This window comes from Narcine bancroftii, chromosome 3 (assembly GCF_036971445.1).
Source record: "Narcine bancroftii isolate sNarBan1 chromosome 3, sNarBan1.hap1, whole genome shotgun sequence".
Classification (NCBI taxonomy): domain Eukaryota; kingdom Metazoa; phylum Chordata; class Chondrichthyes; order Torpediniformes; family Narcinidae; genus Narcine; species Narcine bancroftii.
This window is the reverse complement of record NC_091471.1, coordinates 363,551,412-363,575,608: the sequence shown is the minus strand read 5'-3', so window position 1 is coordinate 363,575,608 and position 24,197 is coordinate 363,551,412. Positions and strand designations below refer to the sequence as shown.

Sequence of the window (24,197 nt, the reverse complement as noted above, 5' to 3'; positions counted from 1 at the left end):
GTATTGATATAATTTATACAGCGAGATTATTCATTTCATTGCCCTCTGCTCAAATGAGACAAATTATTCTTCCTTTTAGATAAAGGAAAAGGAGTTTCAAAATCTGAGGTAACAACGTTGTTGAAAGGCGAACACATGCTGAATAAAAAATCCGACGCACTGATAAATTGGCCAGGAATTGTCCAGACAAAGAAAAAGATCTCCAACAAAAATACCGCAGTTTTAGAAAACTTGTTTGAGTTGAATGGAAGCACAAGAAGGATGAGGGGTAAGGAGCGGTTCCTACCCATGCATGGCCTGCCTCCTCCCATGTTCAGTGGTGGCTTCGAGGTTGACTCTTTCAGTAGCATTGCCAGCACATTTGGGGCCTTTGGCACCAGCCCAAGCCTGATGCCAAATCCTAAGCCATTGAAGTACAGAAAGATGGAGAAGCTAGACATATCAATCCCGAAACCTGGGAAGAGGAAAGCAGAAACGGAGTATCTCGTAAAGTTAGATCACGAAGGCGTGATGTCTCCCAAAACAAAAAATGGAAAGGCCTTGCTGATGAGCGAGAAGGAGTTTGGGGTAAAATCTGATACTGCTTACTCGCAGGCGGCTCTGATCAGTAAAGAGCCAAACGGAAGGATAGAAATCCTAAAAGGAAAACACACTCAACTGCAAAACCTTCCTCTCAGCTTAGCCATGAATGAATACACTGGCCAGTCAGAGTTTGGTTTGGATTGTGACAGTGACAGTCATAGCTCACTCTCGTACATGGATGATGACGAAGAAAATAGGAACCTCCGGCAGAGTGTCACGTCAAGATTTATGTCCAGGCTCTCTGTCTTGTCTTCGTCCTCTGGCTCTTCATCCTCTTCAACGTCTGGTTCTACCTCCACATCCAGCCTGTGTTCATCAGACAATGATGACTCGTCATACAGCTCTGATGACGACTCGACTCTCTTGCTTCAGACCTGTATGACCCGACCTGTACCTGCAATGCTGGCCTCCTCAGACCCACGGCAGTCGGAGACGAAGCTTTCCCCTCACTCCTTCTCAGTCAAGTCTATGATGTCAGCGAATAAGATCAAACAAAAGAGGCAGGAAGATTTACGACTTCAAAAGGCCAAGGAGATATCGAAGAGACAGAGGTTGCCAAGTGTGGAGAATCGTCCCAAAATCTCGTCCTTTCTCCCAGCCCGGCAGCTGTGGAAGTGGTCTGGGAAGCCAACTCAGGTAAGGCTGCAGTAAGATTTCTAATGCTATTATTAGTCCCATGGAAGACTGCAAACACCATGGGAGGAAGAAAACTTGGCTGCGAAAGCGAGTCTCGGTGAGTATGTGGTTGTAAAGCTTGAGAGCAGTAGGGAATGGAGATGGGGAGCAGTGAGAGAGAATCCCTTCAGAGAGCAAGGGAAAACTTCTTTGGGGTAGGCAACCCTCAAAGAGATTTCAGAGTTTTGCAGTAGACAGGAGTAAAGCGCAAAAGTGTGCAGACACCGTGAAGGAATTAATCCCATACACAGCACAGAAACAAGCCACGTGGTCCACCAAGTCTGCCCTGACTATCAAGCACTCATTAACACAAAATCCTTGTTTCTCCCCTACCCCCAGATTCTCTCAACTACCAACAATTTGTAGTGGTCAATTCACCTACCAAATCCCATTTCTTTGGGATGTGGGAAGAAAGTAGAACATCTGGGTAAAACCCAAATAGCAAGAGGGAAGATATGCAAACTCCACACAGACGTCTCCAGAAATCAAGATTGAGAACAGAAGTTTGGAGCCGTGATGTTCTCCCACCCACCCTTGCGATATGAAAAGGCAGTAGTCTTATTGTTAGGGAGAGCCTGAAGATCTTTATTCCAAGTTGTATCCCATTCTCCCTCTGGGCAGGAGATAGCTGATCATTGATTGAACCAGAAATCAAACATGTGGAACTGAGCTGAGGAGAAGCACGTTTCCTCTTCCTTCCCTGCCCTGAGGTGGGAATACCCCTGCAGCAATCCATTTGCCATAGATTAAGGTTCATGAATGGAGACAAATGTAATGAAAAACATTGAATATAAAAGCCAATAGGGGAGCAGCTAGAAATTTGAACCACAACTGAAGCTGATGGAAATACAGTGAGAATAAAGATTACTGAATTCATATTTATATCTTTGCATAATGAAACATGCTGGAAATGCTCAACAGGTGAGGTGGCATGTGTGGAAAGGGAAACCTATTATTGCAGAAACATTAACTGGCTAGCCAGTAAATTTGCCATTCAGTGAACCAGTTAAGAAGCCGTTTACACTGGACCACTGTTACCTGGTTCTCTCCAATATACCAGTTAAGGGGCCAGTGTGAATGCTTTGCGAATCAGCATGCAGCTGTCAAGTCACCCGGGGATGGACCGCCTAGGTAGGTTGTATCATCCCTGGAGTTATCAGACACCTGCATGCCCGTGTCAAAGGGACATGGAGTATCCAGGGACAAAGTAGTGACTTGATGTTTTTACATGAGTGCAGGAACATGAAGCAAACAAAAAATTTAAAAGGTATAAACTTAGTGTTCAATTTACTAAATCCTGATCAACGTATTATGATCCTGTATTTAACCAAAATTAATCATGTCTAATTATAACATAATTAAGCCCCTTCAGCCCCAGTTGTTGTGTCAGCCAATATAAACCATTATAAATTTATAAAGGTCCGATGGAAAGAGGTAGCACAGTAAAACAGAGGCACACAATTTATAAAGACTGTGGGAAAGTCACAGAGAGAGACAAAGTGCTGGTGGACCTGCCCTCCCAGAATTCCATGTGGCAGAGAAAGGGCTGTATGCACAGAGCACTCATGGACGGGTTTCTCTGCCACACGGAATTCTGGGAGGGCAGGTCCACCATTACGCACTTGTACATGCTCTCTCTCTCTCTCTCTCTCTCTCTCTCTCTCTCTCCCCAACTTTCCCATTGTCTTTATAAATTGTGCGGCTATATGTTTCATACCACTTTCCCTCGGTCCTTTATAAATTTATAAAGGTTTATATAGATCGGCACTATAACAGGGGCTGAAGGGCTTGTACATAATGCTTAATTATGTTGGGTATGATTAATTTTGTTTAAATACAAGATCATAATCAGAGGATCACTCAGACATCACTGGTGGAGGACTGGGTATGCTTGGTGCTGAGTGTGAAAGGACAGAACTGGTTAACAATGGTCCAGTGCGAATGGCAAAAAATTACTTCTTTAACTGGTTCATTGAATGGCCAATTTACAGATCAGTCAGTATGAAAAGGGCTTCTGACTCCAGAATTTTCTAGCACTAAATATGATGTAATAATCCACCATTTGACCCCTTGTTAAGTTCTCTTTAAAAAATGTAACACATTTCATCTCCGGTTTCTGATGGTTAGTATTTGTGATCGGTGCCGGGAGGACAAAAAACGGCAAATGTTTTATTCCTGATTATTGTTGCTGATCCTTTGGAGAAAGAAAGCTTTTTGGGTGCCTGGTAACTGGATGTGGCCGACCCACCCCCTGTCCCACACTGCAAGCTACCATTATGGCTCATGAATGGACATCTCAGCGAAGCAATTGCGCCTCATGCTTTCTTCCTGCAATACCACTTCTCATGGTGAAAACAGAGACCCTCATGTTCTCCGATACAACCTGGAATTTAAATTTTCTGTGCGGGAAACTCAGAGCTGTCCCCGAAACTGGATATGACTGTGCTTGTCCGAACCTCCAGAGAAAAGCTGAGTGATGTGACCTCAGGCACCAGGCAGGAGAAAGCAAGTCAACAGCCCTTGTCAAACCTCACCTTATTTTCCTTTCTCTGTAAAGATGCAGATGATGATATCTAATGTAAAGCTCACAGCCACCTTACTGTAAGCCAGCTCAAATAATCACCGTGAAGTTAATTACAAACTAATTCAGAAGCCTGAGACAGGAAAGCCCATCTCACTGGCTGAGTGCTTTCAATGGGTTCCATTTCAATTTCTTAACTAGATCTGATTGTTTCCCCACAGAGACGAGGCATGAAAGGGAAAGCAAAGAAACTTTATTACAAAGCCATAGTGAGAGGGAAGGAGACGATCTGTGTTGGAGATTGTGCAGTGTTCCTCTCCGTTGGTCGCCCAAACCTACCGTACATCGGCCGGATAGAAAGCATGTGGGAATCATGGGGAAGCAACATGGTGGTTAAAGTGAAATGGTTTTATCACCCTGAAGAAACAAAATTGGGCAAAAAATGCAACGATGGCAAGGTGAGTCAAGATCCCATTTGGAAATGTGCCACTAATGCTTCTCTTTACAAAGCAGCTTGTGTTTTTTTTTAAATATTTTATTTAAATTTCCAAACATGCCTAAATATCTAGATACAGAAAGCATCGTCGTTCATCTCAAATCAGTAATGCATAGTATTATATACCTCAACCCCTCCCAGCCCTTCCCACAAATAAGAGAAAGATACAAGGAAAAGAAAAGGGAAGAGACAAATCGCTTTACGAAAGTTTCAATACATTCAATCAAATTTTGCCTTTAAAGTATTAAACATAGACTCATTCCAAGGAGCTGATAAGGTTCTTAGGGGATAGTTTTCATAATGTAATACCTACACTATGTAAATATGGGCACCAAATTTTTAAGAAAATACTGTATTTATTTCTTAAATTATATGTAATTTTCTGAAGAGGTATACAACTGTGTATTTCAGCATGTCCATTCCCAAATACAAATCTGATTTCCATGTCACTGCTATATATTTTCTTGCGACTGCTAATGCAACTTTCAGGAATTCCTTTTGAAACATATTAAGTTTCAGTTTTGGCCTTGTCTTAGATATATCACCTAATAAGAAAAACATTGGATCTTTAGGAAATTTAACTTTAATTATCTATTCTTAAAAATGCTGGTAATTAGTTAAAAAAAAGTCAAAGCAGCTTGTTGAAGAACTGAGTTAATTATTTCCCATAGTGCACAAGCACTCTGTCACTAATTACAGGAAAGGTATCAATAAGATAGAAAGAGTGCAGAGAAGATTTATTAGGATGTTGCCCGGACTTCAGGAATTGCGTTACAGGGAAAGATAAACCGGTTAGGACTTTCTTCCCTGGAACGTAGAAGAATGAGGGGGGGGGGGGGGGAATTTAATAGAGCTATTTAAAATTATGAGGGGGATAGACAGAGTAAAAAAAGATAGGCTTTTTTCCCCACTGAGGTTAGGTGAGATATGAACCAGAGGACATGGGTTAAGGGTGAAAGGCGAAAAATTTAGGAGGAACTCCTTCACACAGAGAGTGGTTGGGGTGTGGAATGAGCTGCCAACTGAGGTGATGAATGTGGGCTCAATTTTAACATTTAAAAAGAATTTGGACAGATACATGGATTGGAGGGGTTTGGAGGCCCATGAACTAGCTGCAGGTCAGTAGGACGAAGTGAAAAAATAGACTGGCACAGACTAGAAGACCGAAGGGGCCTGTTTCTGTAATGATACCCTTGCACCTGAATACAGTACTGTAATACTCCAGTCAAGTTCAGTAGCCCTACCTACATGAGAATGCTGCAATGATCTGGGAGTTGTACCTGAATGTTAACCATTCAAGATAAAACATTTTCCCAATTTTAACATTTTTATATTTAATTTCACTGTTTGTGAATGTGTGTCTACCTTCAAAATATGGCATCTGACAAATGTAACATTCTCATTTTCTGTTTAATTTAACCGTGTTTGTGGGCCTGGGTAGGTGTGTATAAGCCGCTGTGTCTGTATACCCTGTTCGTTCATTCAGGTGCTTTTCCATTTGGCATGTTTTAATAGGATTTTCCTTTGCTTTTTCAGAGAGCATTATACCAATCTTGCCACGAAGATGAGAATGATGTACAGACTATATCCCACAAATGTCAGGTAGTCGGTCTGGAACAATATGAACAAATGATAAAAACCAAGAAGTACCAGGACAGTCAAGACTTGTACTACCTGGCTGGGAGCTATGACCCTACAATAGGCAGAATCCTCAATGCAGATGGAGTACCCAGTCTCTGTTAAAACCTAATGTCTGAAGTAATATAAAGCCTGGATCTGCACCATAATAACAGGGATTGAGAAACCTTTCTGTTTAAAAGAAAATCTGACAAACAATGAACTTTTCAAATGATGCAAGATGGACTGGAGCTGGATACTTACCTTGAGGCTCAAGCATGTGGTCCTGGAATCATTCGCGGAGAGATTTTAAGTGGTCAAGCAATGGTTCTGGGAAACAAGAACTAATCCTTCTGGGGATCAGTAATACTGGATTTACCAAAGTGGAGCCCTTAGGGCATCAGGTAGGCTGGAATAGGAACGCATAACTTCTCGGCATCAATGGGTCGACCAGGCTGAATTTGCACATGAGAGAACTAGGCCTCAAGCAATGGAGAAGACAAAATTTGGAGATGTGAGACCTGGGCCTCAAAGAATCAAGGACGCTGGAATGGTCACATGGAAAATTGACCTTGATCAAAGTAGGTTTTCAACCATGGGTCAAACAGCATGGAGTTATTTCAGTGTGTGTGCGTGTGTGGGTGTATGTGTGAGTGTGCGTGTATGCATGTGCAGATTGGAGAAAGAAGGAAAATGAGCATCATACAAGCCATACACTCCCAGTACCTCTGTCTGCTTTCAACTTTGCAAAGCAGAATCAGGTCTAATGTGTTTTGTTGTTACTTTGTTTCCTGGAGAGTTTTGTAAAAACCCAGGATTTTTTTTAATGCACTGCATTACTCAGCACAGCTGAGACTGCTTGTTAGCTGGGACTTCAGAAGAAGAAAAAAAAACAAAAGGGGGAGGAAAAAAAGACTTTGAAGAGGACTGCTTTCTTATAAGAGACAGATTGTGGCATTCTGTCAGACTTAATTCTAACCTAACTAAACAGTTATTGAGTGGTTCACTCAGTGGGTTAAATGTTAATTTTTTTTTAAGTGATTGGTGAAAGAATTATAATCCCTATTGGTAAAACTCATGCACACATGTAGAGAATGGTCAGCCATGTTTGTTCCCTTTCAGATGCACAGGTGTTAAAGAGACAGTCTCCTTTTTATTGGCCTATGTTCTTCTTTGGCTTGGCTTCGCGGACGAAGATTTATGGAGGGGGTAAAAAGTCCACGTCAGCTGCAGGCTCGTTTGTGGTTGACAAGTCCGATGCGGGACAGGGAGACACGGTTGCAGGGGAAAATTGGTTGGTTGGGGTTGGGTGTTGGGTCTATGTGGGCTAGGTAGAAAGGCTTCCGACTTTGACAACGAGCAAAACCAGGCAAATCAGGTGGTTCAGCCACTTTGGAGAAGATCTCTTCAGAGCACACCTGTTACCTTCTCTTCTTTATGATCAATGGGAAGCAGCTGATGATAGAAAGATAAAACACTTGTCCTAACAAGTTCACTAATAATATACTGTTGAAGGATTAACCCATGAAGATGAAATTCAGTGTGCTGATCTCATGAAGTATTCTGGTTTTATTGGGAAACATTCAATTAATTTATTAAGTTTTATTTAAATTAGAGTCGATGGAATAATCTACCATTCACTCATTATATTATATATATATATATATATATATACAGGAGACAACCCAGCAGTCTTTGACTAGTTTAATTCCTAATTTAAGATTGCAATTGAGAAAGCCTGAAAGAAATTGCCTGCAATGTGCAGAATTGGGCAGATCAGTCCTGCTGGAATTGCAGCATTTGATATTTGCTTCTATCAACTGCAAGGAACTAAATATCAGGAACTGCACAAAACAAGCCCCTTTTATGCCACCACCTCAGATCAATTTCAGCCCCACTTTCTTTTAGCCCAAGATACAGGAATTTGACCTCCGTGATTGGTATTAAATGTGCCACATGGTAAGTGTATAAAATTGTATTCTGCCACTGAAATTTGATTCCATTGAATTCAGGAGGTTGAAGTACATCCTGCAGATGCTCCTATATATTCCGCATTTAGTGCTTGCATTCGAGGATAGATGCTGGTGGTCCCTGATGAGTTCCTTGTCAGTTTGCCATCTGTGATTTCACCGTGCCTCTTTACAGTGAAGACATTACAGGTACCGGCAACCCCCATCACTCTTGGCGGACATCTCAATGACCCTGTTCAAGCTTTTTAAAGATAATCATGTATAACGAGCCCATCGAGGTCGAGCATAAAATTATTGCTTTTAGAGGCCAATTGAAATGTGTGTGGATTAATTCCATACGTAGGCATAGATCCTTGAATGTAATACCCAAGAGCGAAAAGGTGTTGCTCAAGTAACCTAAGCTTCCTTCAGGCTATAGTTCTGATATTTTTAATTGCAGCTTCATTCCATAAAGGCAAACTCACTGCTGTTACAAACAGCAGCTGGGCTCCTTGCCTCCTTCCTGTGCTCGCCAATGCACAACTTTCCACTTGTTTGCTTTAATGGACAAAAAAAGAAAACCAAGGTACAATGAGCACAGAAGCAGAAACCCTGCCTGGAAGCCGCATCACAGTTGAAACGCAACCTAAAACCATGGAAATCAGAAACAGATAACACTGTCCACTGCACAGCAGGCTGGTGGCAGGTGGAATGAGAACAGAAAGTTTCCATTTCAAGTTAGATAATGAACAAGAAATTGTATCTTGCCTAAAAATGACTGCAAAAGCAACAGTTAGGGGTGGGGAACGCCAGTAATGGAGAGACCTTTCTGCAAGCACAAATCACGTATTTTGTGTTCATGGAGTCATAGAAAAAAATGCAGCACAGAACCAAGCCGTTGGACCCGCCTTGTCTATTCTGACCCAGTGAGTTCCCATCATCGCTAATCCAATTTACTGGCACAGTCTGCAGCCTACAACGCCTTGCCAATTCAAACACTGGGTTAGGTGCTTGTTAAATGCTGAGAGAATATGTGCCTCTGTGCACCTCACTTTGTTGAGCACCTCGGCTCTGTCCGCCGCAATAGCACAGTGACCACCCATTTCAATTCCCCATCCCATTCCCTTGCTGACATGTCTGTTCATGGTCTCATGGACTGGTAGACTGAGACCACCTGCATATTGAAGGAACAGCAACTCAACTGGGCACCCACCAAATGGATGGCATCAACAGTTTCCATTAAACCAACCCCTTTTTCTTCCCACCCCCCAGTCTTTTTCTCTCTCCCTCTTTCTTTTCCCTTTTCCTTGTCTCCTTTCACAGAGCCAATATCAATTCTCTCCTCTTATCATATCCAATTAACACATTTTTTTGATCTGAACTCCTCCCCAGCCAGTCTGTTATTCGGTGTTATTCTGACACCTTCCTGTCCTTTGCTTTATACCTTGAAAAAGGTTTCAGGGCCAAAACATTGGTCGTATATCTTTCCCTCCTGTGGACACTGTGAGACTGGTTGAGTCCCTCCATTATCTCTCTGTGTTTTTTACTAAACTCACAGCGCCTGCAAACTTTCATGTTTCAGCCAGAATACTCACCAGTGCAGTGTGTTCCAGTTTTCAACCATCCACTGGGTGAAAATATTCTTCCTCAGATCTCCTCTCACTGCTCATCTTCATCTGACGTGGGCTGGTTGTCGAATAGCCAAGTGTAATTTCAGAACCCCTGAAGGAAGAAATTGGGGATTAACAAATGTGCACAACTCTGAAACAGGCCCCCTCTCTGGCACTGCATTCGACAGTGTAGCTCAGAGACGAACCATCAAGGAGAGAATTCCCTCTTAAACGTGTTGACCTTTGCAAGCCCGTCATTGCTTTTTGTAACAGACTGTTAGAGCAGGTGGTGTTGGTTCAGGAGAATTCCAGAAGGCCTTTTACCTTCCATGAAGGCCAAATTCCTTGGTTTAGCCCATTCTATTTCCATAAATACATCAAAGGTCTAATGTTGCAACAACTACAAACATGCCATGTGATGATTGGCGTAAGTGCTACATATCCAATGCTTTTCATCCATTGATACATCTTGTTCACAGAAATAGATGATCCAAGGTTACATTTTGAACCACGTGAAAGTTCATCCTTTGGAATTGATTTTACACTTTCATTCGGTTACATGAAAAAAAAATGTACAATACTACTGAATTTCTGAGCCAATGTCTTTGAGGATTCAGATTTGATGAAATTCCCCATTTCCCATCCGGTAGAAACCTAGCTTTCCTTGAAATTATCACCAAACCAACAATCATTTTTTTTAAGCACTTTTGTGTTTCATCCTGCACCAGATATCAGCTTTTATTTAAACACTTCTCTTCTAAATGGCAACAACTTTACAATGTTCAGCCTGATGAACATTTGTGGCTTCTTCTGATCACTGCAGCAACAATCAGTGGTCGCTATTCATGGATTGAAAATACTGTCAACTAAATGATTGCTTTCATAAAGAAAATGTTGCCAAATATATTCCAAGGAACTTTCTTAATTAGCCACAAAAGCAGATCTATTCAACAAAAATCCTTTGTAAATCCACATCGCAAATCCAATCCACATCAGGCAGCACGGTTAACGGGCCAGGGTTCGAATCCCGCTCTCTTGAGGAGCCTGTACGGTCTCCCTGTATCTGCACGGGCTGTCTCTGGTTTTCTCCCACCCTTTAAAAATGTACTGGGGGTTGTAGGTGTAATTGGGCAGCATGGGATCGTGGGCTGAAAGGGTCTGTGTTCCGTGCCGTATGTTTACATTTTTTTAAATGCCATTAACAAGAAGTTGTGAACTTTTTGGAAAGGATTAATTCAGTGGAATGAATATTACCATCATTGCCCATGTAAGTAATTATTCCCTCCAATGAAAATGGAAAAAAAGTCCACTCAGGTGAATTATATAATGGGTGCCAGCTGCACCCAATATTCCAGAATTAATCCAATTATCACCTCACTCCAATAAACATCACTCTGAATGCAGGCAGTGAAGATGTATCTGAATAAAGAATCTTTAACTTGCACCTCTGATGCTCCTAGATTAAAGGTTGCTTGAATGAAATGAGGTCTCCCATGGCAGTAACTTTTACTGTTCCTGCCTCTTCTAACCATCCTATCCGTCCCTGTTCCGCCTGAAGCATGTCGAAGAAGAATGGGTGTGATCGGATTCGTCCCCAAAGGTAAAACTGTGAGCCTCATTGTAATTTCCTTCTCCTCCACTCAATGAGGTGGAGAATCTTTGAGTTCCTACTTCATAGATCAATGCGTCAGCCCACAAGCACATGAATGTACAATCGTGTGGATGCCTGTAGATTGGGTTGAAATTATATACCATTCATTTAAATAGCAAGGACAATTTGCAAGTTTCAAATATAAGAAGATGTTGGTGCTGTGATTGTTCTAAGTGGATCTCCTCATTTTGCATTGATCTAATATCTACTCTTGCTGACAACTTCACCCCTTGGCTGTTTTCAAATGGAATCCTCAAGGGGCTATCTTTGCTTTAAATTGAAACAAAAGTGATATTGGGTAAATATGGATTTGATTAAAACAAAGGAATCCAAAAAGATACTTAACAGGTTCACACAAAAAAAAAGCACTTTTCTAGCTGGAACTTGGCACCACGAAGAAACAAATTTACCATTGGCAGATTCAGAACAATTTTGTTTTAACAAGGAACTTCATATCATGGAAGAAACAATTCTGTCAAGGACAATCCGTGCGAGGCAGTGGCTTCTCTTTAAAAACCTTTCAGCCAGTTATTATCTCAACTGTTGAACAATTCTTCATGCAGGTTTAATTTTGCACCACTTCTCAATGAAACTATGTTCAGGAAGGGGAAAGGAAATCCAAACTGAATATTTGTTAGAACATGAGTTTATGTGGTAGAAATTGGGAGGGGCTGACAATTTATCCCACAAAATACACAAGTGAGCCCTTGGATCAATCTTTAATTGACTGTGCACAGTCAAACCAGTACTCAATGTTAGCGAGGATAAACTGGTAATGAAATAACTTGGATTATTGAACTGAAATCAAAATCTATTGTAAAACAGGAAATAGCAGTGGATTGTTAAACGAGGAAGCTTAGTTGTGCAGAGTTTCACATTGTTGCTATATTATTGCTGAAAATTGCATGGCTGCGTTGTACAGGTTCTCTCTCTCTCGCTTTCTTCTTCTTACCGCCCCCTCCCCCCACCCCCGGCTTCAGTACCAAAACTCTCCCACGACTTTTTTTGTGCTTTTTGCAATTGTCACAACTCTAGAAACATTAGCACCACTGTACTTTTGGGAAAAGATCAGCCATACCCTTTATTGACACCATTGTGGCATTAAAATGGAAGAGGTGCTGTCATCCTGACAAGAGCAGGTGGTTATATACTATTTGACATGATAGTGCCATGTGGCTTGTCTATCTCTCATTTTCCACATGCTTTATGATTTTCAAAAATTAATGAACTAAAGTTTTTGTTGTGACATTGTTAACTAACTCTGTTCTAGCTTTACAGTAGTTTTTATTTAAATCCACATCGGCATCATAAAAAGGACACTGTCTCTATCCGAAAGATCACAGCCACAGTTTACAAAAGGTGTTTTTAAACTTTGAGTCCATTGTTTGTTCTTGCAGGTTTATCAATGTAGGATATTTCATTGTTGTTGCTTTAAAACACTAATATGTTGTTGTAAAAGCTTTTTATAAATATCACTGTAACTCCGTTCTTGGGGATTTATATTTTCTGAATGCTTTTTGTGTGAGCATCTGCAGGGGCTCACAGGGGTTTTGAGCAGTGCCGCGTTACAGAAAATCACCTTGGTTTCCTCTTCTTTCGTGTCACGTGGCTGCCCTCCAGAAGGATTATTTGAGTTTGCCTGTTTATATTATCAAAAATGCATTGAAGGTAAATTGCAGCTTGTGTTGTGTGTGTGTGTGTGTGTGTGTGTGTGTGTGTGAGAGACATCTGAACTTAGTGACCATTTTGCATATAGACTGGTGCAGTGTGACATCACAATCACATATCCTGTATTTTCAATAGGTCAAGCTCATCAATCAACTGGGTGGTTTAGTGAAAGATGGGATATTCTGGTTCCATAGCAACAGCTGAAAGATAAAGAGAACCAGATTCCCAGGGTGCTTGGGGCTCTTTCAGATCTAATGAATGAAGACCTTTCACATGAGAACAAATAACAGGTTTTTCTTCTTTTTTTTCTTAACTTAAACTGTATATTATTCCTGGGCAAAATTATGATTGACCTTTTGTCTGGAAAAGGCCAAACGTCAACTCAAGAAGTAGCTTTGTTAGGAATTTCTGACTTGCGAGTCAGGTATTTGTGCATTTATAAGATGTGGTTAGGTAGATTCATTACAGGTAACTGGAGTAAAGAGAATTTTAAAATGTGTTGGTTGCATAATCTTTCAAGTTGCAACTTTTGAACAAATATGTTGTAATATTAAAAAAAAACGATGGATTTTAGTGTCCATTATTATCGGAGCTGGTCTGTACTAGCTCTATTACTTGATGGAAGAATCCTTTGCTTGTGCATCGCAGAATTTCCTGTTCTATTCTGTACTTTAATTCAGAGAAAGATTTTTTTTCCAAAGGCAGTGCTAACTTTGGGGACCCAGCCCTTTGTCAGAGGGATTGAGTTAGGGTGGCCTTGCACTTAAGGTTGTTTCTTTTATATTAAAAAAAAGAGAATGCACAAAAGAGAACAATGGGAGCACCAAACCCCACCTCCACTCCCCACTCCATCCAAACCCCATCGGAGGTCTGGCTGCATTCCATCTGGTAATTGATGTGATGTCACCATTGGACCAATCTGCTTGGCGTTCTATTACCTATTTGTCCAGTCCAGTGATACAAGTGCAATACTTCCTCACTGTTGGCTGGGGTTTTTTTTTTGCTTGTAAAGTGAGAGCTTCTGGGGACTGGAATTGTGATGCATCATGGGGAAAATAAATGGGCAAGAGAGGCGCAGGTCCGTCTGAGACTTGCTCAATAGCGTTTTAATCCTACAAGGAGAAGTTTTAAAAAAATTATACAATAAAAACTACAATATTACAGAGTTATTTACTAGATATTAAAATATTTTGAAACTGAAAACCCAGGAGAGCTTTTTTTTAAGCTTGATTTTTGTTTTTTATTTTGTTTTCAGTTTTTTTGTTGAAATGGAAGGAACTGTTATTCTAAAAAAAAAGTGTTTAAATGTAGTAAAAACCCTATTGTAAATGTGTAAAGTATGACGATGGTCTCAGTTTTTGTGTAAACACTAAAAAAATAAGTTTTATGGACACAATCTCTATGTAAAAGCATTTTAGTATTAAGATTTTTATAGATAACTTGGCTTCTGAATAAATATTTTAAAAAAAGGTTTGTCAGCTGTGTGATTGCTTAGGAATTATTGCCTGTGGAGGTTTAGAGCAGCCATTCTCAATGGGGGCCCTGCTCTGTGCACCCCACCAGCCCCGGGGGGGGGGGAGGGGGCACAGCACATTTCAGTAAAAGACTTCTTTTCACCTCACGTAACATAAATATTTTTTAAATTTTTTTAATGTAGTCAGTAGGGAAAAGTAGAATGCTTCATAGGGAAGGGGGCCCATAAACTTTGAGCAGAATTATGGAGGGGGGGCAAAAAAAGGTTGAGAATGGCTGCTTTAGAGAATACTGCTGTTGTAGAAGCTCTTTGCTTGATTCTTCAAGCATCATAAAATTCAGCATGTAATTCATATCAATATGCAAATTTCTGAATGCCTACACAATAGCATCATACTGTAAACTAGTATTTCCTCAGAGGACACCCCATTTTAAATGTTTCTTGTTAATTCCTGGTTTATTCTGCTGAAGCATTACATATTGCAACCAGAATCCTTTGATTAGGAAGATAAAATCTGCTTCTGTTTAATTACCCTGGTCTGCTTGAGAAGTGCAGTTCTGGGAATGTACCAAAGGCAAGTTGAGTTGGAAAACATATGTTCCTTGGCCTGAGATGAATTTCTAGGTCACTATATTAATGCAATGCATTTAAAACTACAGTATTGTTGCACAAATGAAAAATCGCAATAACCAATTTTCTGCATGAGTTTGAGGAGGCAGACAAAATAATTTGTTGAATTTCTTTGCCATTTTCCTGTTCCAGGTTATGGGAAGCAGAGTAATCTCCCAAATCTTTTCCTTTTTGCGCATTTATAGAAACAGCTTTCCCTTTTAAGCTCCTTGTTGGCCGACTCACATATTCTCCAATCCTTTTACTTATCGATGCCTTCAACTGTCTTTGCTAAAGTCTTCGTGCTGATTGGTTTTTTTCTTTGATGGCATAAGTCTATTCCTTTGATCTTGAATTTCACGAGAGCCAAAACACCACTTTTCTATTTTTTAATATAACTTGTAACTTCCCATTCTACCATACGAAACACCATTCAAGCCTCTGTAGTTTTCTACAAAATAATAGCCTGGTTATCAGTCAAATTAAATATCTATCTTTACATATTCCATCATTTTGTGATCATTATACCCGAAAGGTCCCTCAATTACTCGATCATTATTTATTCTTTCTACATTGCGCAAAACTGTATCCAAAATGGCTTCATCCCACTTTAGCTCCTCAAGGTTTTGAATCTGAAACCTCATCCTTTTCAAGCGTTTCTGGAATTGGTCTTCCTTTTTACCATTCGAGACACCTGGGGTTATTGCAGTACCCTTGTTGCACACACTTCTCCAGTTCTCTCCAATAACATAGCCTCCACTGCCAACGCTGTTTGAGGGCCTTTCTGCAACAGACACTAATATTTGTTGCCCCTCACTCATCCCAAATCATTTCTTCTTTGTGATTTTCAAAGTATTTTTTAAGCTACTATTCTCCCATTCACTAATGTCAGGTCTGAACTGCCTCCTCTTCTATTTTTTTCTATCTTATTCTAAATGTTTTTTTAAACTTTTAACCTTGGTTTAACCTTCCCATCATGTCTCAGTAATATCTTTTTGATTGTATCTACTTTTTTTAAAACTGATGTCTGTGTCATTCACCCATATAGGGGGGGGGGAGGGGTGTGTATGCCTTCGGATAAAGAGCCTTCGTCATTTTTCCATGCTTTGACTCAAATAGGAGCTGTGTTTGACCTTCCCTGATGTGTTTAATCATCCTCATGTGTTTTCCCCCCCCCCCACCTTAGCCAATGGCATTGACTTTACCTTTTATAACTTTCCAAATCTTCCCTCACCAGAATCTGTGTCTGACCCCAACTCCACCACCAATTAGTTTAAAGCCTGTCCTGCACGTTCAATTATTTGATTTTTCCAGCCTGATTCATTGAACTCCATCCCCAGTACTGGTTCCAGTGTTTTAATTTCTCCTTTACACTTTGCATGTGACTTGGTTTATAATTAGAAATTATTATCCTTTTAACCTGAACCTTAGCTGCTCGAACTCTTCCAGAACAACCCCCTTTGACCTGCCTTTTACATGTGGACCATGACAACCAGGTCCTTTCCTTCCTACACAAGGTCCTAAGGAAATAGCATTAAACTGTGGCACCCAGCAAATAAAATAAATACAGCCTTGGGATTCGTATGTGGCGCTTGTGACACTTTGCTGCTCAATGGCACTTGGCAGCAGAGTTTTAAAAACACTCAACTGATAAAGCGAGGAACGTTATCCTCAATGGTTTCCAGAAGTGAAGGTATTCATGATGGGCACTCATTTATTTCCGGCACTCCCTCCCCTCCCCAGTAACTTCATTTTGCAATTACCCATTCCACGAAGAAGCTGCTTCCTGCACATCTTGTTTTACCCTCAACTATCCCCTGGGAATAAATGGGATCCAACATTATCAGATAGATGTTTTCGCTGTAAGAAGGAAACAGGAACAACAGTACATGCAATTTGGGCATGTGAGAAAATGAGAAAGTTTTGGGAAGATCTAAATCAGGTATTAAATAAAATCACAAAAAGCAACATACCAAAAAATCCAGAGATCTTTCTTCTAAGTAATATAAGAAGTAAAGAATTAGGCCTCAAACTGGATGAAGCGCAAAAAAGATTTATTATGATGGCCTTAGCTGTAGCAAAAAAAATGTATAATGTCAACCTGGAAATCAGAAGAGAGCCCGAGAGTACAGTAATGGTACATGGAAATGAATAAATGTATTCCATTGGAAAAAATAACATATAATTTAAAAAATAAAGTCACATTATATGAACAAATTTGGGAACCGTACATAGAACACAACAGAGAGGGCCAACCGTGGACCTCCATCCCCTAAAATGAAAAGAAGACAAAATGACCTGATGCGACACAATTTTCTTGTTTATTTTCATTGTGTAATGACATTATTTAATGGGTTTAATGTATATGTTGAAAGTTTAATGGGTTTGGAGGGGGGTGGGAAGGAAGGAAGGGGGAAAAAAGGGGAGAAAATGCCACTGTGTATATTCAAGAGGGAAATGTTTGTGTGTATTTTGATTAATATGGTTCATAGTGTGAAAAATTTTTTTTAAAAATTTACAAACTATCCCCTGGAAGATTTGACCATGCATCTTACTCATTGGTGTCAGTATCTCCCAGTGGCTGAAAGAATGCAGGTTATATAATGTTCTGTCCCTTTAAGATCTCCTCCCTGATCTTGGATCAGGTAGAAAAGGAGCCACTGATATAGGAAATGTAACCCCCCCCTAATTCCCACTGCTACTGAAAAAGGCATCTTTGGAGATGGCAGGGGTCTCCTGGACTTTTATTGGATCTAAGCAAGTAAATTCTACATTTTTGTGCTTTTAAAATGCCATTACAGTGACCTCCCACACTGTTTTCATGCTGGAGAACTAACAGAAACATTTTTTGGCCTTTGATCCTTCCCAAACTCTGGTAGAAACGGTTAGCGTAGCCGTTAGCACCACGTAATTGCAGCGCCAGTGACCGGGGTTCGTAGTTGCTGCAGCCAGCCAGTATTTTGTACATTATCCTGTGTCTCCATGCGTTTCTTCTAGTTGTTCTGGTTTCCTCCCACCGTTCAAAAATGTACCCGGGTCGTAGGTCAATGGATGTAATTGGGCAGCGTGGGCTGAAAGGGCCTGTTACCGTCTTGTACGCATGTCTTAACACCTTAACATCCACTTCTTCATTAAATCCAGAGGTGCCTTCGGTCAGCTGATGAAATCAATGATAAGGGTGAGTGGCAAGCCCCAGTTTGTGCTCCTTGTAAACAATCTAAGTTTATTGCCATCTGGCACCCAGTGAGATACCCGATCAAGGAGCGGACCATCTGATCAGCTGATCCTTACTGGGCATGAAGAGCATCAGAGTCGCTTCATTTCTCTCCGGACGTGAATCTTTCTTGCCCTTATGATTCAGTGAATTGCTGAATTAACCTGGTGAGCTAATAAAGACACGTCTGCATTTTACTTGCCTTCAAGCACACACATTTGCTGTAATTTGTTGTTCAGGTAGCAATCCAACCAAAAATAAATCAAGTGTAAAAGATCATTTACACCATGGCTTAAAATTAAACCAAGAACATAAAAACCTGTGTTAAGATCATTAATATTATACTCATATTTTTGATCTGCTTTCTGTTCTGATAACCAGTTGCATAATTAAAGGAGAATTTGTTATATGATGTCCTTTTTCTCAGTAGCCATTGTCAAATGGCCTTCATATTTGTGCAATAATTAAATATGTTAAAGGTGATGTGTTTCTAAATGTCCAGCATGCTGTTTCATTCACAAATGACATCCTCTCAATAAACTCACTCTCAAACCTATAGGCACTCGGTTTCCTCATTTTAAGACAGTTTTCCATCTGAAGACAGGATTTCTTTGTGCTTCTGGTCTTCTGTTGCATCATTTAGTTGATTGCAAGAACCTGTGACGTGGTATCGAGGGGGACACCAGTTCAGACACGTTTCCCCTCCATCAGTCAAGCAAACATTTCCAGGAAGAGATTATTGGATATTAAATGGGAATTCTTTACTGTTTCTCTCCTATAAGCCTCATGCTGATCTACCAGCTCCTTTGGTGCCCTGGGTCTGTGAAGTCTGTGGGAATCCACTGCAACACAACAAGAGCAGTTCTGCCCTCCAGAGGCATTGGGCTGTGTGCATTCAGGACCTGAAATCTCAGGAGAAATAAAGGAGGAACAATGATTAATTTTTCACAAGAGAAAACCAAGAGATATGTGCTTGCTTCAATCCTGTGTAAAGGAGAGACAAAAGGAGCCATCACAGGGGCAAGCCTGATGTTCATTGTCACATCAGAAAATGCCAAGGGTAGCAAGCACATCTCACCTATCTGTCTAACTAAGTGGCTGGTGCTCCAGGAATATGGCGTGGTTGGAGAGGTGCAATTAGAAATGCAAGTGGCCACATAAAAATAAGAAGACAGTCAGCCAGTGAAACTGTATATTCAGCTTGCTCCATTCCCGACAGGTCTGGAAATTATTCCCTTTCAGGTGCTTTCACCGCAATCAATCTGCGACCACTATCGCCCCTGTTGATGCGTTCCAGACTTCAACCGCTTACTGTGGCCAAAAAAAAAGACTTTCTTTAGGTTCTTTCACCCCTCATCTTTTTACGTTCTTAATTCTGAGTTCAAAGTTCAGATTTATTATCAGAGTACTTTCTGTATGCATACAACTCTAAGATTCTTTTTCCTGCGAGCGAGGCAGAATTACCACTTACTGGGAATGCAAAACACCAACTCAAAATACATGTGTAAACAAATAAAGAAATGTAAACAAACCAAACTGATCATGCAAGACAAAGAAATAAAATCAATAAAGTGTGCAAAAGCAAGAGTCCTTTATTGAGTTTATTGTTGACGAGTCTGATGGTGGAGGGGTCACAGCTGTTCCTGAACTGGTGGTGTGAGCCTTGTGGCACTGATGCCTCTTCCCTGATGGTAGCAGCAAGAATAGAGTGTGTGCTGGGTGACGTGGATTCTTGATAATTGCTGCTGCTCTCTGACAGCAGCGTTTCCTGTCGACGTTCTCGATGATGGGGAGGGTTTTGCCTGTGATGTCCTGGGTTGTGTTCACTACCTTTTGCAGGGCTTTACACTCGGGGATATTGGTGTCCCACACATCTGTAGAAATGTGCTAAGGTTTCAGATGTCACGCCAAACCTCAGCAAACGCCTGAGGAAGCAGAGGTTCTAACGAGCTTACTTCTTGATGCCATAAGTGGGATGGGCTCAGGAAGGATCCTCCAAGATAGTGATTCCCAAAAACTTAGTAGAAAGCCTTCCAATAATGGGATTACACATTCTGTCTTCTCTGTACCTTTCATGATTTAAATATCTCCATCAGATTCCCTCACAGACTCTTCTGTTGCATGGTGAACAATACAATCTATATTAGTTTCTGATTCATGGAATTATTTTTGATAAATCTTTTCTACAGCCTCTCTAAAACCTTTGTTTGTCCTAAAAAAAATGGGTTCCTGAATGAATGCAAAAGTGGCCTAATCAACGTTTTGTAATAGTTCATCCTAATTTTCTTGCTCTTGCCCTCTGTGCCTCTATTTACAAAGTTGAGAATCCAATATGCCTTTCAGCCCCTCCATCCACATCTGCTACTTAGAGTGAACTGCGTCTTCACATCAGTTCTTGCATTGATATACTGTCTGACCTCTGAGATCCATGGCCTATTTGGAAGAACAACAACGGAGTTATTTTTAAATTGTCATAATGCGTTTCCAACAGTACAATTCAACATTGTCTCTAAAGCACTCTGGGATGACGTGTTTGCATAAGCTGCTATTTAAATGCAGTAACCTTGAATGTTACTAAATCCCCTTTTCACCCCTGCAAGTTCTCCTCGATGTAGTCACCAGAGATGAGGCCACTAACCCCAAGAAACTGTGCACCGTGACTGGGTATATTCATCATCACAGTCCAGAATCCCTTCCTTGTTAGAGCTCCAGCTTTTTCAAGGTGGACTATTTTTTAATCTACCATTAATCAAAATAAAAATGACTCCTGGTTTACAGAATGTCTTTCAGAAGCCCATTGCTAGCGAGTGGAAGGTTATTTTATTCTTAAAGAATCATGTAATTTTTATTTAAAATGAGCATACCGGGAATAGACACCCTATTTAGTGGTCCTTTCAAATGAGAAGCTTAAAAGGTATCCAAAATAGATCCCAATATATTTTGATGAAAATGTTCCTTCCACTTACGGAATTGAAGGGGAAAGGATTCAACTAGAAGGCATCATAACCTAGAAATGTCAATTAAACAGTCCAGCATTATTTCAAAGTTATTCATTTACTTGATTTGGGGGAAAATTGTTCATTGGAACTGAGCCTGTGCAAAGTGTAAAATCCTTTCAATTGATGTTGGTTTCTTTAAGTGAAATAAACTCGAAACTACGATTCACATCCAAAAAGTGGAAGCTCTTTTTCCTCCACATCAATGTTGTTAAAGATATAGTTATCGAGTTGTACAGTGTAGAATAGTTCCTTCAGTTCATCACGTCTGTGCCAGTAGTTGACTAAAAGAAGATTTCCAATTATGAAGTATCTTTGACATCCCGTTCAGATGTTGCAAAGTACTTCACTTTGAAATGCAGTCACCAATGCAAGGAGGACAAATGAGCAACAAATTTGGACACAGCAAGGTCCACTAAAGGACAATGTAAAGATGGTGAGTGAAGGAGAGGATAGGTTCACACGCTTCCAACAGTCTGATAAACAGCACGTCAACAATGGTGGAAATTTTTGTACATCACTGCATGATCATATCATCTGCCAAGTTTATTTTTATGGACTCCTTAGAATCATAGTTAGATGCTCATCTTTTATTCAAGTGTGATCCTGGAAATGTGTTGCCTCTTCATTGGCATTGGAGTCCTTTAGTTTTTCTATTTTCCGAGATAAATTGGGTAGCAGGTAATTCTCATCCATCTCCCAGGTGGTCAGCATACTGTCACCAATGTTTTATCCTTTCTTTGTAATGAATGGAAATTGGTTAGAGTGGGAAATCTGTGCTCCTAAGATATTTCTCAATCCCTGACTGCATTAATGGCCTGAACATAGAGACAAGTAAAGCAACCAATTTTTGTGATGTCGGTTGTTTATGGGTCAACTCACCTTTACATGTCTTTGAATTATGTCACCCATGTAGATCGTTGATGGTGGAATTAGCAGTTGAAAAAGGCCATTAAAATACAAGTATGTAGAATAATAAACATAAATATCAGGAAGTGACATTGAATTTGGATAAGATGGCCATTGGTTAGTGATGGAGAGTAAAGTTTATCAAGATGCAACAGGTCTTGTGTATTTTGGGAGTAGCAATGAGCTTGGCCATATGCCATGAATGATAAGGTGGTTGGAAGTCCTGAGGATCTGAAAGACTGGTGTGCAAGTCCAAAGATCCTTGATGGCAGTGCATTGGGGCATTGAATACAAAAGCAGAGAGATACGCTCCAGCTTTATAAAGCATTGGGCAGGCCTCATCTGCAGAATGGGCTACAGTTCTAGTCAGCACACGATGGGAAGGATGCAATATCGCTGGAGAGGGTACAGAGGAGGTTCACCAGAATATTGCCAAGAATGGAGTATTTTAGTATGAGGCAAGGTTGGAGAGGCTACGTCTGTCTTCTCTGAAGTTGAGGAAATTAAGAGGGGACATGTTTGAGGTCTATAAAATTATGAAGGGTATAGATAGGATTTACTGCAGGAAACCTTCTGACATCAAAAATGAATGAAATGAAAGGATATAGATTTAAGAGCAAAAGATTTAGAAGGCTTTCGAGGTGGGGCATTTCTTTTACCCCAAGAATGATGACTGGAGAGTGATAGAAGCAGATTTGCTCACAGCTTTTAAGAAATATCTAGATGAATAGCCTTGGCATTGCCAAGTGTTTGAAGATGGCCTTAATATTGATGGATGCCGATTGGTCGACATGGACATGGTTGGTCTCATAGCCTTTTTTCACATGGTCTGACTCCATAAGTATATTCTATGCACTTGTTCCTATTCAATATCCCTCACTGCCTTGTCAAGTTCAGGGGGCAACAAATACTAGCATGTCAGTAATGCTGACATTCCATGAATAATGCTAAAAGGTTTGATGGATAAGGCAAGGTGCTCATATCTTTTTTCCTTGTTTTTTCACTCTAACAATAGATGCACCAGCTGGATAAGGACATGCTTTTGGCACTGCCAGTACCCTTTGAGATCTTCAAAAGGGGGGCCCCATTGAGACCAACCCTCAGATGTTGTTTCCCTCCATAGCAGTGCCTGAGATCTGCCCTGCTTTGCACCTCCCTGGGTGGCAGAGCTTCACCTTGTGGAATACTGCATTCCCAACTGGTCCATGGCACAGTTGCACAGACGCTTCAAGGCACTAAGCAACAAAACATGCTTACAGCATCGGTAATCAATCACAGATCCAAGGTTGTCAGAAATGTGCTCTGTATGCTTGGACTGGGCCTGTTTTCTATTATTGCTAGCTATTCCCAACAGAGACCTGCCCCAACGAACAGCAGGTTGTACAGCCTTCGCCGGCTCTGGTCAGCATCCATGGACATTGCAAATACTAACACTGTCTAATCTATCGGCAGATCTGCTGGATGGTGACAACATATTTTCAATTCCAGAGATTTACCGTGTCATTTCAAAACACATGCAGGAGAGTAAGATGACTGTTGGGGACTTGGGAATTGTGTGCTTAATATGTAGTGGAGAGGCCTGCTGAGTCAGCGCAGTACACACAGCGTGATTGACTGCTTGGCCCCACAGGTCCACTGTTGTCTGGCAACAGTAAAAAACAAACTGGATGTCATTGACTGCGCTGGATGTTGCCAATGCCTTGGTGTCTCTTGCTCATGTTATTGCCAGGAAAAGGTTTCGGTGGGGATACAAAGCTTAGGTTCTACCAGCACCACTGAAGGTGATTTTAGACTGTGGTTCAGGGTCGAGGAAGCATTAGTCAATAAGGTCTCTATTCCTCAAGTGAGCCTGTTGAGACGATGTCTAATTCAGCTGGTTATTTTTAATGTGAATTTTTTTTAATTTTATTGTTAATTTAAAAAAATTTAAATGTGAGATCATTTCTTGATTTAAAGTTGTCAATTTGATGGTGGTTACTGTGTGTTATTACACAGGTGCACAAGTACTTTCATTGCTTTAATCAAAACCACTGTTTATGCTCCCAGAAACTTTGAATATTGCTTGACCACAAATCAGGAAAAAAGCGGCTTGACACGTATGTTTTGGTCTTGTCCATCCTTAGAAATCTAATGGAAAGAAATTTTTCATATCTTTTCAACAGTATTTCAGGTGGAGTTATGACCTAATCCAATACCTGCTCTTTTTGGGGTTATTGAACCAGACGC

The 24,197-nt window shown here is 40.6% G+C and overlaps 1 protein-coding gene and 1 long non-coding RNA gene across 17 annotated transcripts in view; one reads left to right on the top strand and one right to left on the bottom strand.

Annotated features, from left to right (window-relative positions):
* Positions 1-24,197, top strand: part of bahcc1b (BAH domain and coiled-coil containing 1b) — a 421,144-nt gene that overhangs the window by 274,654 nt on the left and 122,293 nt on the right. For 14 of the 16 annotated variants that reach the window (XM_069930138.1, XM_069930136.1, XM_069930134.1 and 11 more), the window contains 3 exons: positions 80-1,218; positions 4,000-4,236; positions 5,811-13,059. In XM_069930138.1, coding sequence (XP_069786239.1) covers positions 80-1,218; positions 4,000-4,236; positions 5,811-6,017 — 1,583 coding nt within the window. In that variant the 3' untranslated portion in view covers positions 6,018-13,059. Of the gene's footprint in view, positions 1-79; positions 1,219-3,999; positions 4,237-5,810; positions 13,060-17,993; positions 18,284-24,197 lie in introns of those variants that run through there. The other 2 variants (XM_069930132.1, XM_069930143.1) reach the window with 2 other exon arrangements.
* Positions 5,679-12,824, bottom strand: LOC138759542 (uncharacterized). Its single transcript, XR_011354916.1, has 3 exons — positions 12,681-12,824; positions 9,436-9,562; positions 5,679-5,885 (listed from the first exon to the last, which is right to left on the bottom strand). It is a non-coding gene; the product is annotated as an uncharacterized lncRNA (long non-coding RNA).